The sequence below is a fragment of the Rattus norvegicus genome, chromosome 5, assembly GCF_036323735.1.
Source record: "Rattus norvegicus strain BN/NHsdMcwi chromosome 5, GRCr8, whole genome shotgun sequence".
Classification (NCBI taxonomy): domain Eukaryota; kingdom Metazoa; phylum Chordata; class Mammalia; order Rodentia; family Muridae; genus Rattus; species Rattus norvegicus.
Genome location: NC_086023.1, coordinates 150,206,801 through 150,222,057, shown reverse-complemented (window position 1 = coordinate 150,222,057; position 15,257 = coordinate 150,206,801). Strand labels below are relative to the sequence as shown.

Below are 15,257 nucleotides of genomic sequence, written 5' to 3'. Positions count from 1 at the left end.
CCAGTATGTACCATCAAGTGCAATCTGTCAACCGTCAGAGATACGGAGCAGGGGCCTGGAAGCCCTTAAAACCGACACTGACCGCTGGCATACAGATGTGGGCCATCTTGGGTTTGACTTAATTTTGCTTTCCAAGACAAAGGAGCTAAGGAGCCAGAGCGGGGTGCTCATTGGGCGGGATGCTCATTGGGCGGGTTGCTCATTGGCTGGGTGCTCATTGGCTGGGTGCTCATTGGTCGGGGTGCTCAGGGCAGGTTGCTCATTGGGCTGGCAGAACTCGCGGGTAGACCTGAGTGCCTTCTCTTAGCAGCTCTGTACGGAGCCTAAAGAGGACATAACATCTTTAGGATGAGGAGGCAAGTTTGAGGGGCTGGGTGGAACGTACTGGGGGCCCGTTTTGGGTGAGAGGTGCGGTGGCTCTGGGATGTGGTTGATGGTTCTGTGGCGATGGGATGTTCTGCTCTGGGAGGTTTGTGGTCTGGTGGAACAGGGAACAGGAGAAAGGTACCAGGGGCAGAAGAAAAGGTTCTAGGTACCAGTGCTGGGATCTAAGATAGTTCTATGAGTCATTTTATTTGTGTGGAGGTAAAAGAAACTGTGACCAAAACAAGCACCATCGTGCCAGGTGCTGAAAGAAAAACAGATGGAGAAGTGAGAGGGAGGATGTACGTCGTGGGTGGAAGTTGTAGCTTTGTAAGAACCATTAGGGAAGACCCCTCTTGAGAAACTGAGCCATGACGGTGGGCTACTTTAACAGTGACTGCGGCCCGGAGCCCCTGAGGGGTAAGCAGAGCCTAGAACCGTGGGTATGTTGGAGAAGGAATCTGCAAATGCTGTTCTGTGAGGACTGTGGGGTACTGTTGGCCCACAGCTAAGGAGGCTGCCGAGATGCTGGTTGGGGCCTGAGAGAAAGTGCTTCTTACGCGATACGGGCTGACCTTATGGACAGAAAGGACCTAGTGATTTTCAGACCTGAATTTTACAGACCAGTAAAAGGAGCCAAAGTGGCTGTTGATGTTAAAAGGGCATGAAAATCAACCACTATCTCTGTTTTCACTCTCATGAAAAAACAGATGGAATTACAGAAGAAGGCGTCATTTGTAAACAGATGCCTCTGGAGAGGCACACACCTGAAATCACTTATCTCATTTATGAAGCCGGTAAGATCTGTAGAGGGCTGGGCCAGTGTGACACACCTACCGGTGTGACAAGGACATCAGGAGTTCAGACTCCTCAGTGACACCGTCAGAGGCCAGCTTGGACTGTATGAGACCCTGTCTCAAACAAAACAAAGATTATAAAAACAAAACCATAACGTGGGTTTAGAATTTGAGTTTTGGCTGAGCTTTCCTTTGAAGCTGAAGTTGTCAAATGGTGGGAACATGTATTTAGTTAAATCCAAACTATTAAATACTGCCCAGAACATATAGCCATATACTAACCTGAAATACACTCAGGCATGCTTTGTGTTTATGAATCAGGGCTTAGCCTGTGTTGTCTTGGGACAGATTACATAGTTGGGGCTGAGCTCCCGGTCCGCCTGCCTCCATCTACCATGCATTGGGACTAAACACACTCGCCAGGGCTGGTGCTGGAGCTGTGGCTCAGCAGTTAGGACTCTCAACTCCTGTAGAGGACCGAGGTTTGGTTCCCAGTACTCATTCTGCGTAGCTCACAACTGCCTAGTTCTGGCTCCAGGGGACCCAGCATCCTCTTTGGCCTTTGCACATGCATATACAGACACACAAACACATAACAATTTTTTAAGATTAAAAAAAAAAAGACACATCAAAACATTGTTCTTGTTGTATGACACACAACCTGGTGTATTTGAGAGGCCCCGAACAGATAGATCCTGCTTCTCTTGCCTCAGCTTCAACACTGCCACGCAAAGTTCTTAATGTTTAGGGAATGTAAACCCAGGTTAGTAACACTGCCTGTAGTTAGAAAACATCCTTGAGGGCTGGAGAGATGGCTCAGTGGTTAAGAGCACCGATTGCTCTTCCAGAGGTCCTGAGTTCAATTCCCAGCAACCACATGGTGGTTCACAACCATCTGTAATGGGATCTGATGCCCTCTTCTGGTATGTGTGAAGTCAGGGACAGGGTACCCACATACATGAAATAAGTAAATCTTTTAAAAATAAAAGGAAAACGTCCTTGAAGATTCTCAGTATAACACATGTATTTTTGGTTTTGGTCATTTGAAACAAGGCTCCACACTGTAGGTTAGGCTAGCCCAAACTCTTGACAGTCCTCTGACTCAGCTTCTGAAAACTGCAAACATCATACCTGACTGAGAACTTTGAAATTTGAAGAAACTGGTTTTAGAAAAATAAACCTTAAAATTTTTGGGAGATGGTGTTTACTCTTTGGGTTTGTTGGGGATTGGTTCTGATGCTGTCTTCATTTGGCTTCCGGAATCACGTGGGAATCTGTGTTGCTAAAGGAAGCCTGCCCCCAATAGGCTGTGATATTGTGTGTGTGTGTGTGTGTGTGTGTGTGAGAGAGAGAAATGAATGTGTGTGTGTGTGGTGGGGGAGTGTCCCTCGCTATCATCTCGCCAGCAAGAACGCACGCGGACACCAGGATCCTTTTGCAGCAAAGTGTTTACTGTACAGCTTTCTTGAACAGGGACAGGGGGACCTCAAGCGCTCGCCTTATATAGACAGCAGGCTGAGGCTATGCTAATTGTCCTTCAGGGATTGGCGGAGCATGAGTTATCTTATTAGCATGGTGCTGCTCCCTCATTAGCATATTACTGGCCAACTGATGCCAGGTGCAAAGCCTGCGCATGCACAGTACCGTTGTTCACCACAGGAGGGCGCCCTACAGGGGGAGTTGTGAGTCATTCAAGAATCCAGAGAGCTCTTGGGCTCTGACTGACTTGCCACACAGGGTTTGGAAAGCCATCCACAGTAGAACCTGTACTTGTAACCGAGAAGGAGTGCAGACAGCAGCTAAGTTGACCACAGCTGCACTGTGGCGCAAAAGATCACCAACAGAGACTGAGGCAACTTTCTACTTCCTGGATGAAATTCACCTTGTGGTCGGACATTTCTAACCTTTGGAAAATAGAAACAAATTCTAATTTCCTTCATTGGAACAAATGGCTTCTTGGCTAGTGGGAGGCCAATCAGACCAAATGTGGAGGAATGAAGAAAAACTGGTTGATGTGACATGAAATCAGGCCAGATCAAAGGTTTCATATTGGTTCATTAGTTTTATTGGGTTTGCAGCTTAATGCTCAGCACAGACTGACTTCTCCTTAGTCAAGTTTAGCACATGGACAGCTCATGAAATCTATTCCATTTCTATACCTTAAAAAGCAGTGTATTTTAGAAACAATTCAAATAAACATTTCTCTTGCAAACTTTACAACTTTTTATTTTCCAACATTGATCAAATGATCCCTTTTTGTATGTGTGAAATGAATGACTCAGTTATTTAAAGGGTGACATCTTAATGAAGCCCTGATTAGGACCCTGAATGGCTTGGCAAATGGGCTAACCATATTTAGAAAAGACAAAGGAGAAAACTGTATAGAAAATAAAAACTTTATTTTTTCAAGTTTATAAGATAGTTCCCATTACATATAACATTATGGTCAAGGACTCTATAGCCACAAATGCCCGCAGTCACATAAATACATCCAACCCAACTGTTGCCTTTCCCTGCTAGAGGCAGAGTCCAGAGGGAGAGTGGTGATCCAAGTAGAAATGGTCCTTAACTGGGAGGGTTCTGCTCAGTAAGGAGGCAGCCAGGGGCCATGCTCACTAGAATCCACTCACGGAAGAGGAGGGCAAGCGGCCCCGGAAAGCCTGGGGTACAAGCGGAGTTTTCCCTCTTGTGGTTAAGATATTTGGGAAGCTCAGAATTCCAACTTAGCGTCTCCAGTGAACTGGGTCATTCTAGCTGCTGACCAGGTGAGCAGCAAGGAGCACAAGCTTACTCGAGGGGCCCTCAGCTACAACCTGGGGAAGATGAACAATGAGGCCCAAGCTTGGCACTTGGAGGCTAGCCTGTACTCTTCCAGGACAGCACCCGGCTTTGCCTGGTGCTCCTGTCGGTCGTGTGACGCCCATTCAAAGCAGGGTCTAGAAGCGCCGCGGGCTTCCAGTTGCAGTTTGCCAATCAGATTCTACTTGGAGCTGTGAAGGCTGAGTTTGGGCAAACATAAGACAAGCTGTGCCAGCTGTGCCAAGTCTCTTGGGACACTAGCTCTGACACCCAACTAGCAGAGAAGAGAACACCCCCAAATCAAAAGCCCAAATAGGCACCTAAACTGTGGAGCAGGTATCCACTCTCTCGGACGGACATCACCAGCTGCCCCAGGGGCACTGGACAGGGTGATGCTAAGGCACAGTCACTGTTACATTCGAAGTCAAGCCACCTTGTATCCCAGGACCTTCCTGCAACTCCACAGACTCTCCTAGAACTAGCTGTCACCATGAGATGTCCAAACTAATCTTCCAGAACACAGGATCCGGCAGGGAAAGGACTCACCAGCTAATTTCTTCAAGGGGTCCTTCCGGTAAGGACTGCCTTCTGATGTTGATGAAAGGACCCAGTTTCCTTCAGGTCTAACCTCCAACAGCTTTTAATATTAAAAGAAATTTTATTGTATACTTGAGTGCTTTCTTACATGTAAGTGCTTGGTGCCTGAAGAGGCCAAAGGAGGGCACCAAACCCTCTGGAGCTGCAGTGAGAGGTCGTGAGGAGTCCTGTGGGCACTCAAACCTTGGACCTCTGCACAGGCTGCAGGCGCTATCCTCCACCAAGCCTGCTTCTGTTACTAGCAGCTCTTAATGCTGCCCGCTCATTTTCCTTCCCAAGCCTCTATGGGAGGGAGGGAAGGTCAGCAGCTCAAAGGCCAGCAGTCCCTAGAGACACCAATGCACTCCTGCTCTGTCTGCCCTGTCAGAGTGGCTGCTGGTGCTGGAACAGCCACTCAGCTCAGAACACCTCCTTGCCACTCCAGTCAGGGCAAGAGGAAAGGGATTCCCTGTTCTAAGAACAGAGTCTCCCCTGAAGGGTTTGTGGTGGTACCTGTGTGCAGAGGGGTGTGTCACCACTTGGCAGTCTGGTAAGCCTGAAGCACAGCACCAATAGGTGGCCATTGTCCAGGACAAGAAACTACACTGGCAACGGGGGGAGGGTTGGAGACTTAAAGTAAAACTTACCCTGGAGTTTTCTCTATTGGACCAGGAAGCACGGATGGCCAGGACTAGGATAGTGGTGCCAAATACAGCTTCGGAAGGTCTGGCTTAGACTCCAGCTCCTTACTCCAACCCCATACCTCAAAACAAAGCCAAAGGCGTGGCCAAGACACCAACCTCGCCTCCTGAGCTCCTTCCTCAACTGCTGGTCTCAGAAGCACTCAGAAGTGTCCAACAGCTCTGAAGATGGTGTGTCAGCCTTTCTGCCACTGTCTGGTAGCCTGGCATGAAGAGGAACTTTGCCTCTGGGCTGCAGTATCTTTGGGGACAGTGATTGTAGCTAGGGGTTGGTTCAAGACCCCCTGAAGACCAAGGCTGCACATTCTCAACTTCAGGGAAGTTTAACCCAATTAAGCAGGCACCGACATTGGTCCTGAAGGGATAGTGCCTTAAAAAACAAAACCAAACTAAATCAAACCAAAACAAAATACCCAAACAAAAACCAAAATAAAACCAAAAAACACAGCTGGGCTTGAGGGCTGGGACTTCGGACCAGTTCCCCTCCTAACTGTCCAGGGTGCAGGGGCAGGGGAGCAGGCTTGAGAAGTGCTCTTACACCTAAGCTCAGGATTCTATTTTCAAGTGTTTAAGTCAAGAAAGTCTTTCTGGTCGGGTTTCCCACTTCAGCATGGAATTTGAGCAGTGGGATATTTCATGTGAAACTGGGTTTTGATTCTAGTTCTCTGCTCTCCACTCCTAGGCACAGATCTGTGTAAATACAAGGTGGGATCACCGCATGCAAGTGCAGGTGAAGGAAGCAGCTAGAGCCCGCCCCTGGCCTTTCTGACTTGAATGGAGTGGGTAGGGGCTGGCCAGAGCTGCATGGAGAGGGGCGGTTGTGAGGGCAGAAGTGTGCCCAGCATCTGACAACTAAGCTGACCGCAGAAGAAGCATCTGCAGGTGCACGGGGTGAAGTCTTACCTCAGGAACTAAGGATGGAATTCCTAAGAAGTCCAAGCCCCTTCTCTCCAGTTTGCAGGGTAGCTTCCTGGGACAGAGCTTCTGAATTACAAGCTAAAGGCTTAGATTTATTGTCTGTGGAAGTTGTTTCCAGGGTTGTGCCATTTGCTTACAGGTGAAGTAGGATTGCCAAGGAGACCGAGGCTTACAAGATGGGAGATGCCAAAGTCTAAAGTAAGTGACCAGGGCCCTGTAGATGGCAAGGAGCCTCGCTAGAGAGCAGAGCACTGGAGCCTCGGTCCTGTCCAGAAGAGGTCCTGTCACGGAGGTATTTTAGATATTTCCATTACTACTGTCACGGAAACTTTACACACTGCTTTCTTCATAGAGAAGTGGGGAAGGCTGCTTGAGAGACCAGACCCTCACCTATAAAAACAACATACCCATCACTGGGAGACAGTCTACACTAAGAGAACAGAAGATCTCAAGGGGACGCACGTTCCATCCCCACGCTCAGGAGCAGCTCCCAGTCTGTCCGTGTGAGCACAGCTGTGCCCTGAGCATCAGCTTTCCTTGTTCTTCCTTTCCCAAAGGAAACTGAAAAATTAAAGCACAGTGGCTGCAGCCGGTCTGCAGCTTTATCCAGGCGCCTCCTGCTGTACAGTGGACGTGGGCTGCAGCTGTTGGTTCTGATTGTGTGCTCGCCAGCATTCCATGGAGAGAGAGCAGGAGAGGGGGAGGGGCGCTGAGACATGGAGAGACAGACAGGAGAGAAGGGGCTCAGAGGGTTCTGGCTTCTGGCTCCTGTCGGAGGTAAAAAGAAGCTCACAAGGAAGGAAGGTCCCACATTCCAGTTCTTAGAGGAAGTCGAGCTCTAAAGCCTGGTGCAGGGACACCAGATCTCCATGGTTTGTGATCCTCCAGAAGGGCATGTTGTGCTGGAAGGGAAGGAAGGAGGGCTCGTTAGCTCAGCATCTGGGACTCCGCTTACACCCCTCTTCCACAGACATCTTGAGGTTCTCGGAAACCCTCTGATGTTGCCTATCTCACAGGACTGAAGGATCAAGTCATGTGTGATAACGCTGTACAACATGGGCCACCATACTGACATGAGGAAGTTTTAGGAGATTTCAATGCTACCTGTACTTTTATAAGATACTTGTTCCAGGTTTTAAGGATCAAGGATCAGGATCAAATAAAATGGTTCAGATTAAAAAAAATTACTACTTCTGAATGTGGTGTGAACACCTGTGATCCCAACACTTGGGAGGCTGAGGCAGGAGGATTATAAGATTGAGGCCAGGCTGAGTAACAAGAGATCCTGTTACAACTACTAGGCTGGGGAAGAAGCTGACACTAAGGTAAGTCTCACTACCTTGTGAGGGCCAATCTCCTGTCAGCCTTAGCTCTAGCAGGCTCAAACCTGCCCATGCCCAGATGGAGGCTGTGCAGATGGCAGGCCATCAGACTGGTGCCAAGAACACCATGTACAGTGCTGGAAGGGACTGAGTGCCTGAATCCATGTTCTGTGAGGTGTAAACTGTTCCCTGTGCAGCAGCCAGATCAGGGAATGAATGGACGGAAGAACAGTGACAGTCTGGCTGACCCCATGGGCAGGCCACTTCAGATTAGTCCCCTCATCCTTGGGGTACATTCAGGCAAGGATTGGTTTTCTTTCATAAAGGCTGGCAGAAAGGTTCCTGACAGAAAGTAGGTTAAGTTGCATAAAGCACTTAGATTTTTGGGGAAAGGGGGCACACAAGACAGGATTTCTCTGAATAACCCTGGCTGTCTTGAACTCACAGAGATCCGCCTGTACTCAGACATTTTTAATGAATATAGTGTTTTTATCCTCAGTGCTGAGGACTTGGCTACGGGGACTCACATACACCCTGGGTTTCTGAACTTTCTAGCAGATTGCAGACATTAGCTTAGGGGTGAACTCCTGAAGCTCAAGTTCTTTCTCATCTCTAGACTGAGAAGCCACTGATCTTTCCCCACGGTGAGACTAAGCAGTGCAGGAGAGTCAAAGCTCCAGTGACTAACACGGAAAAGCAAACTTCTCAAATTGCTCTATTAAGTGACAAATGAAACTTTATCAAATAGTGGTGCCAACCGTGTCAATCGTATCCTCACTAGCAGCTGCTGTGGCTTCTATGAACTGGGTGACATCAGTCACAGCTGGTAAGTCACGGCACTAATCTGAAACTAAAGCAATAAAGGCCAAGGAGAGAACTTCAGATGCCCACACAGCAGACGAGCAAACAGACTTCATGGTACAAACTGATGTCACCTGACTGGAGACAGGGCCTTTTTTATGTCGATGAAGCCAATCAAAGCCTGGGCCCAATTTCCCCTTCCACCCAAGTAGACACAGCTGGGCACACACAACCATGCTTGGCCTCATCTACAGGACGCTAGGTTCCATAGCCCAAACTCATCTACAGTTTCTGTGTGAAGGAAGGGTGACCAAGGCTTGGCCTGCACAGTGACAGAAGACTATGTGAACAAACCTTCAGGGCTTTCAAAAGCAACCATGATTTTTTTGACAATAATGTTTTGTTTTGGGGCTGGAGAGATGGCTCAGAGGTTAAGAGCACTGTCTGTTCTTCCAGAGGTCCTGAGTTCAATTCCCAGCAACCACATGGTGGCTCACAACCACCTATGATCTGGTGCCCTCTTCTGGCCTGTAGTTGCATACATGTAGGCAGAAAACTGTATGATGTGTACATAATAAATAAGTTTAAAAAAAAATGTTTTGTTTTTCTTTCTCTCTCTCCCAACTTTTTTTTTTTTAAAGATTTATTTATTTTAGTTACATGAGTACACTGTAGCTGTCTGCAGACACACCAGAAGAGGGCATCGGATCTCATTACAGATGGTTGTGAGCCACCATGTAGTTGCTAGGATTTGAACTCAGGACTTCTGGAAGAGCAGTCAGTGCTCTTAACCGCTGAGCCATCTCTCCAGCCCCTCCCTCCCAACTTTCAAGAACAGAGCCAATGCCTGAAAAGGCCAGAATAGTTTGCCTGTCTGCAGTTAGTCTGCTCCCCTCAGATGAAGACGAGGTCCACATCAGGATTCATGAGGACCCAATCTTGCCAATGTAGCCTAGGGATGGCCCTGAGTTTCTCATTCTCTGCTCCACTCCTGGGTACTGGGACCCCGGTGTGCAACATTATGTAGTTTTATGTGGTGCTGGGGCCTGAACACAGGGCTTCCTATGTCTGTAAGCAAGCATCATCCACTGGATCCCAAGGCTGGTTCTAAGATTCTTGAAAGGCCGGGAGGAATGGACAGGAAGTCTAACAAATTACAGGAAAACTCCACTTGGGAACAACTTTTCTTTTCTTTAAAGAAAAGTGAGGAAGGACGATGCATACCACAGATACACAAGACTTGTAAATGTTTTTCGGTTTTCCCATTCTCTCCCCATATCCCTTGACAGGGTTTCATGTATCCCATGAGCTCAGTAAGTAGCTAAGGATGCTCTTTCAACTCCTAATCCTCCTGCATCGACTTCACAAGCACTGTGAGTACAGGCATGCCCCATCCTGGTTTATACACTGCTGAGGATTGAACCTGGGGATCATGCATTCTAGACAGCACCCTATCCAGCAAGCCACGCCCTCAGACTTCTCTTCCTCCTTTACTCATAGCCCGCCACCCCTCGGTAGCTCATCCCTCCCTCCTACGGCCTCCAGAGTATAGGGTAGTTTTTCTAACTGCTTCATGCACAACCACATAACAGAATTTTTCCTTTTCCGTTACCTGCTTGGCTGCAATTTCTTCATCTCGTCCATCTCCAATTACTACATATGTGACTTTTTTCCCAAATCTCGAAACGATTCTCTCAAAGCAGCTCTCCTTACCTAGAGAGAAAAAAATCTCCTATTAGGACAGTCTTTATCTTTTCAATTACCAAAGAAGTTCTGCGCCCCGTTCATCTGCCTGTGCTTGCACAGGATAACCGACGCCTTTGCTGACAACTCAGTTAGGAGTTAGGGGCAGGAGCCCAAAGAATGTGAGTGCCATCACCGAAGCAACTCACTTTAGTCTTCCATCAGGAGTAAGGATCCCACAATCTTAGCACGAAGGAGACAATGAGCGAGGCTGAGTGGTGAGCAAGCTCTTCCCGTGTGTCTCATGTGTGCAGCGTTCACACCACCCACCTCTCTCATCAGCTCTCCTTCCTCACGTTACAGAGAATGGGCCATCACAGGTTTAGCGATGCACTCCAGATCCCAAGCCAGCCAGCAACTAGGTTTGACTTGGGTCTCTACTATAAATCCAGGCTGTAGCCTGGATCTAAACAAATGTTCTTTCTTTTTAAAACTCTGTAAAATTAAAAAAAAAGGGGGGGGGGGAGCTGGAGAGATGGCTCAGCGGTTAAGAGCACTGACTGCTCTTCCAGAGGTCCTGAGTTCAATTCCCAGCATTCACATGGTGGCTCACAACCATCTGTAATGGGATCCGATGTCCTCTTCTGGTGTGTCTGAAGACAGCGACAGTATATTCACATACATCAAATAAATAAACAAATTAAAAAAAAACGCCAAGGGGCTGGGGATTTAGCTCAGTGGTAGAGCACTTGCCTAGGAAGCGCAAGGCCCTGGGTTTGGTCCCCAGCTCCGAAAAAAGAACCAAACCAAACCAAAACAAACAAACAAAAAAACCCCCAAAACTCTATAATAGTCTTTTACTATTATGTTTGTTCTTGGAGAATTTCATCTGTATATACTAATATGTTTTGATTACGCCCATTCCACTCCCATGGCCCCCAAAGTCCCTTTCCCACCTTCATGACTTTCTGTGTCACAGGGTTTTAACCAGGGCCATCCATGTGACCAAGAGCTTTGAGCTATCCACTGGAGCCTGGCAGGCTTATGGTTGTAACCAACAACTGTACATGGTATTTGTAGTTCAGCTGCTGTGTTTAGCTGACCTTGGGAAATGGACGTCTTAAAATGATGATGATGTTGATTTTTGGTGGTGCTTGGGACCAAACCAGAGCCATGTTCTCACTAGGGGAGCATTCTGCTACTAGACCACATTAAATCATTAATGAGTAATTTTTTCCCTGTGGAGCCTTGGCTGTCTTGGAACTCACTCTGTAGACCAGGCTAGCCTTGCACTCAAAGATCCGCTTGCCTCTGCCTCCCAAGCATGGGGATTAAAGGTGTACACCACTGCCTGGCTCACTGTAGATAGTTCTAAGAATCATTTTGCCATATCACAATTCAAGCCTACTTAAGCAGAGTACTGCTATGGGAAAAATACTGTGTTGAAGAAATAATAGGAAGTTATAGCCCTTGCTTTTTTGGGGATAGTGGGGAGATAATGGGAAAGTTTTGCAAGGCTACTCAGGCCTTGCTTGGACTGGAATCCTGTGCCTTAGCTGTCATGTGCTAGGAAGCTAGGTGTGTGCCTTGAGCCAGCCTTGCTCTTCCTGACAGCTCACAAGTTATTGTCCCTGTTCAGGTAGGCAAGGCCTAACTGTGCTCCTTTCATCCTGCTCCATTAAACTCATTTTTATTCCTGCCAGATCCAGTGACCTTCAAGATCCTTCCCTAACACACGTGCCTGCCATCTGCAGGAAAGTGATTACAAAACACAAAAAGAAGGGGCTGGGGATTTAGCTCAGTGGTAGAGCGCTTACCTAGGAAGCGCAAGGCCCTGGGTTCGGTCCCCAGCTCCGAAAAAAAGAACCAAAAAAAAAAAAAAAACCACAAAAAGATCAGGCCAGTGCAATGGCACAGCAAATAAAGAGGCTTCCTGCCAAGCCTGGTGACTCCAGTTCAATCCCCAGTCCCCACACACTGGAAAGAGAGCAGCTGACATACACAGTGTGCCTTGGCTGCTCGCCTGCATGAGCACATACAAATTAATTAAATAAAGCACTTCATTCAAAACAAAAACAAAACAAAGCCAGATAGTGCTGGTGTTCACTTTTTTTTTCTTTTTCGGAGCTGGGGACCGAACCCAGGGCCTTGCGCTTCCTAGGCAAGCGCTCTACCACTGAGCTAAATCCCCAACCCTGGTGTACACTTTTAATCTCAGCACTCAGGATGGCCAGAACTAAACCAAACCAAAACCAAAAGAAAACAACAACAACAACAGCAACAACAACAACAACAACAACAACAACGACACCCAAACACAAAATCCAAAACAAAACCAACAAAAAACAGTAACAACACAGATGCAGCAACCTAGGAACTAAGGGAACTGATAAAAATCCTATACGTCTACACTGCTTGGTCTATCAGAACAGCTGTACATCTGACACCCTAGCCAAGTGGCATCTCCATGGTACCCTGGTCCAGACCTGGTCCACTCTGGATTTCAGTGTCCTACTTAAGAGACAAAGCTCTTTGGGCATGTGCGCATTTCAGGGCTAACTTTTCCCTGGCCGTCCTGCCTGCTTTCCTCTGCACCACTCACTCGTTATGCTGAATTTGGTCTAACTATTAGATAATTCAATTCAAGAATTAAACTATTATTTTCTATGTTGTGTGTGCCTGTGTCTGTACAAGGATAGATGTGTGACCGTGAACACGGGAGCCTGAGACGTCTCAAATGTCACTCCTCGGGCACTATATAAATGCCTAGCTCTATGACACAGGGTCCCTCACTAGGAGCTAAGGCTCACTGCCCAGTTAGACTGGCTGGCCAGTAAGCACCAAGGACATCCTGCCTCTGCCTCCCCAATGCTGGGATCACAAGTGTCTGTCATTGCTGGACAACAAATCAGGTTCTTAGGTGTGCGTTGCAAATATTAACCAAGTAAGCTTTCAAACAGCTCCTGAAACTTTTCCCTCTTTTCTCTTGTTTTATGATGCTTGTGGTCAAACCCAGGGATGAATGCTAGGTAAGCATTCTGACAATCAGCTATAACCCCGGACCTGAATTAGTTTTCAAAATTAAATTTTTTAGGTCAGCATAACGGCATTTCCACACATGTTATTAAGTGTTACTTTTAATTATGTGTACATGTACACACATGTACCCACATCGCTAGGTACATATGTGCAGGTGACTGCAGAGGTCACAGGGGCTGAGCTGGAGCTGTGAGCACCTGATGTGGGTGCTGGAGCTGAACTCAGGGAAGCACTGTTAACTGCTGAGCCATCAAACCTCCAGCTCTCTAGTCCGCCTGTGCTGGTTCCTTTTGTCTCCCAAACAGCCTCTCTCCACTCTCTTGAGATCTCTTCCTTCTTCTCATAGGCCTTTTCTGAACCTTTTTTTCCCTGACCCCAACTTAAACCAAGATTTCATGTATGAGAGAACATATGTGGTACATCTTTCTTTCTTCTTTTCTTTTTGAGACATGGTCTCTCAACATAACCCTGAGTGTCTTGGATCTGACTTTGTAGACCAGCTTGACTTTGACCTCACAGAGACTGGTCTGCTTCTGCCTCCTGAATCTCTTTCTGAATCTGGCCTGTATAACAATTTCTAGTTACAAATGTAATACTTCATTTTTCTCTATGCCTAGTCCTAAATATTTATGTTCAAAGTGTTTGCTCTTTAATTCCATGATAGCCTCTTCAATTAAGTCAGGATCTGCTTATGAAAAAAAAATTGGTTTAGATGTCAGACATTTCCCTAAGATCAAGCAAAAGGACCATCTTGGGTTAGAAATAAGGATGAAGTCCCCATTGTCCTGACATGTTCTCATCAAGGCCTCTGGTGTGCCTCCTCCCCACATGCTGGGGGACAAGGAAGCTTATCAGCTACAAGTGAAGAAGGAGAGACGTACACAAAGAGCCAGCTCTAACAGACACTGCATTTTCCACTCCAGAACACTCCGGTGTGAGCTCTTCTGTTGTGGAGGATGTGGCCAACCAAGTCTATGCAGAAAACCAGTCCTCAGAGTTTCCTACAGGAAAAATACTACTGATATCTGGTGTAGAGCAATTGCTTGTAACCAAGAACTTGGAAAGCTAAGACAGAAGGATCACTGTGAGTTGTAGGCAACCTAAGCTAGAGACCTAGACTCAAGAGACCTAACCAAACCAAGGCTGCGAGCCCACCTCTGGCTTTTCAGAAACGATCCTGAGCATTCACTGTCCAAGGTTACCGAGTGACTATGCAGAATTCAACTTTAGCTGTGCATGGTGGCACATGCTTTGATCCTGGCACTTGGGAAGCTAAGGATGATCAGAACTTCCAGATAATCCTTGGCTACACAGTATGTTTGAAGCCAACCTGGGCTACGTGAGACCCTGTCCCAAAAATATACACAAAGAAAAGTCATAATTTTGAAAAGACTTCAGAGAAACTGGAGAAGAGCCTCCTTGCTCCCATTTCACAGCTCTGTCAAGGAAAACTCGGGCTCTTCCTGTGTTTCCCACTCCCCACATACTGCAGCTTCCAACACTAGCTCTGGGTGAGCCATGAAGAGGGAAATCACCAAACAAGCTCTCTTGATTTTCAGAGAAAATACAGCCATTCCATTAGTTTGGTCAGTCTGTGGGCACTGGGCTAATCCTACAGAAAACACAGCTCCTCAGTGTGGGAGGCTCTTAGGAAAGGTTCCCTGCATCATGCGGAGAGCGCATGTCTGCCCAGTGCCTAAAGCCCTTGTCAGTGGAATAGCTAACCTTCAGGGGAGCGGGGGCAGTGACTGATAACACAACTCCTACTACTAACTCAGCTTTCTCTTAAAAGTTTCTGTGGGGGTGGGGAGGTTCAAGACAGGGTTTCTCTGTCTGTCCTGGAGCTCTGTAGACCAGGCTGGCCTTGACTTCCCAAGTTCGGGATTAAAGGCATGCACCACCTCCATCTCAGTTTTTTCCACTCTTAACAATTCATGGTTGCTTTCAATATTTTATTTTTTTAAATCTTATTTAGAATTTTTAAAAATTAAATGTATCATTTTATGTGTGTTATGCCTACATATATGTATGTGTATCATGTATATATATACTTACTGCCCCCAGAGGCCAGAAGAGGGCATCGAATTTCCCAGGATAGGAGTTAGGAGTGAGCCAACATATAGGTGCTGGGAACTCACCTCAGGCCCCGCAAGAACAAGTGCTCTTAAGTGCGGAGCCAGCTCTGCACAAGGTTTTTACTGATCTGGTGTGTGAGTGGGTGAGGATGTATATCCATGTGCCATGGGGACTGAGCCTAG

General features: G+C 47.1%; 1 protein-coding gene across 9 annotated transcripts in view; it reads right to left on the bottom strand.

Annotated features, from left to right (window-relative positions):
• Window positions 1–3,202: 3,202 nt before the first annotated feature.
• Window positions 3,203–15,257, bottom strand: part of Eya3 (EYA transcriptional coactivator and phosphatase 3) — a 128,321-nt gene continuing 116,266 nt past the window's right edge. For 6 of the 9 annotated variants that reach the window (XM_039109784.2, XM_039109786.2, XM_006239027.5 and 3 more), the window contains 2 exons: window positions 9,890–9,990; window positions 3,203–7,056 (listed from right to left, as the gene is read on the bottom strand). In XM_039109784.2, the coding sequence (XP_038965712.1) occupies window positions 6,976–7,056; window positions 9,890–9,990 (182 nt within the window). In that variant the 3' untranslated portion in view covers window positions 3,203–6,975. The remainder of the gene's footprint in view (window positions 7,057–9,889; window positions 9,991–15,257) is intronic. The other 3 variants (NM_001415864.1, NM_001107910.2, NM_001415865.1) reach the window with 1 other exon arrangement.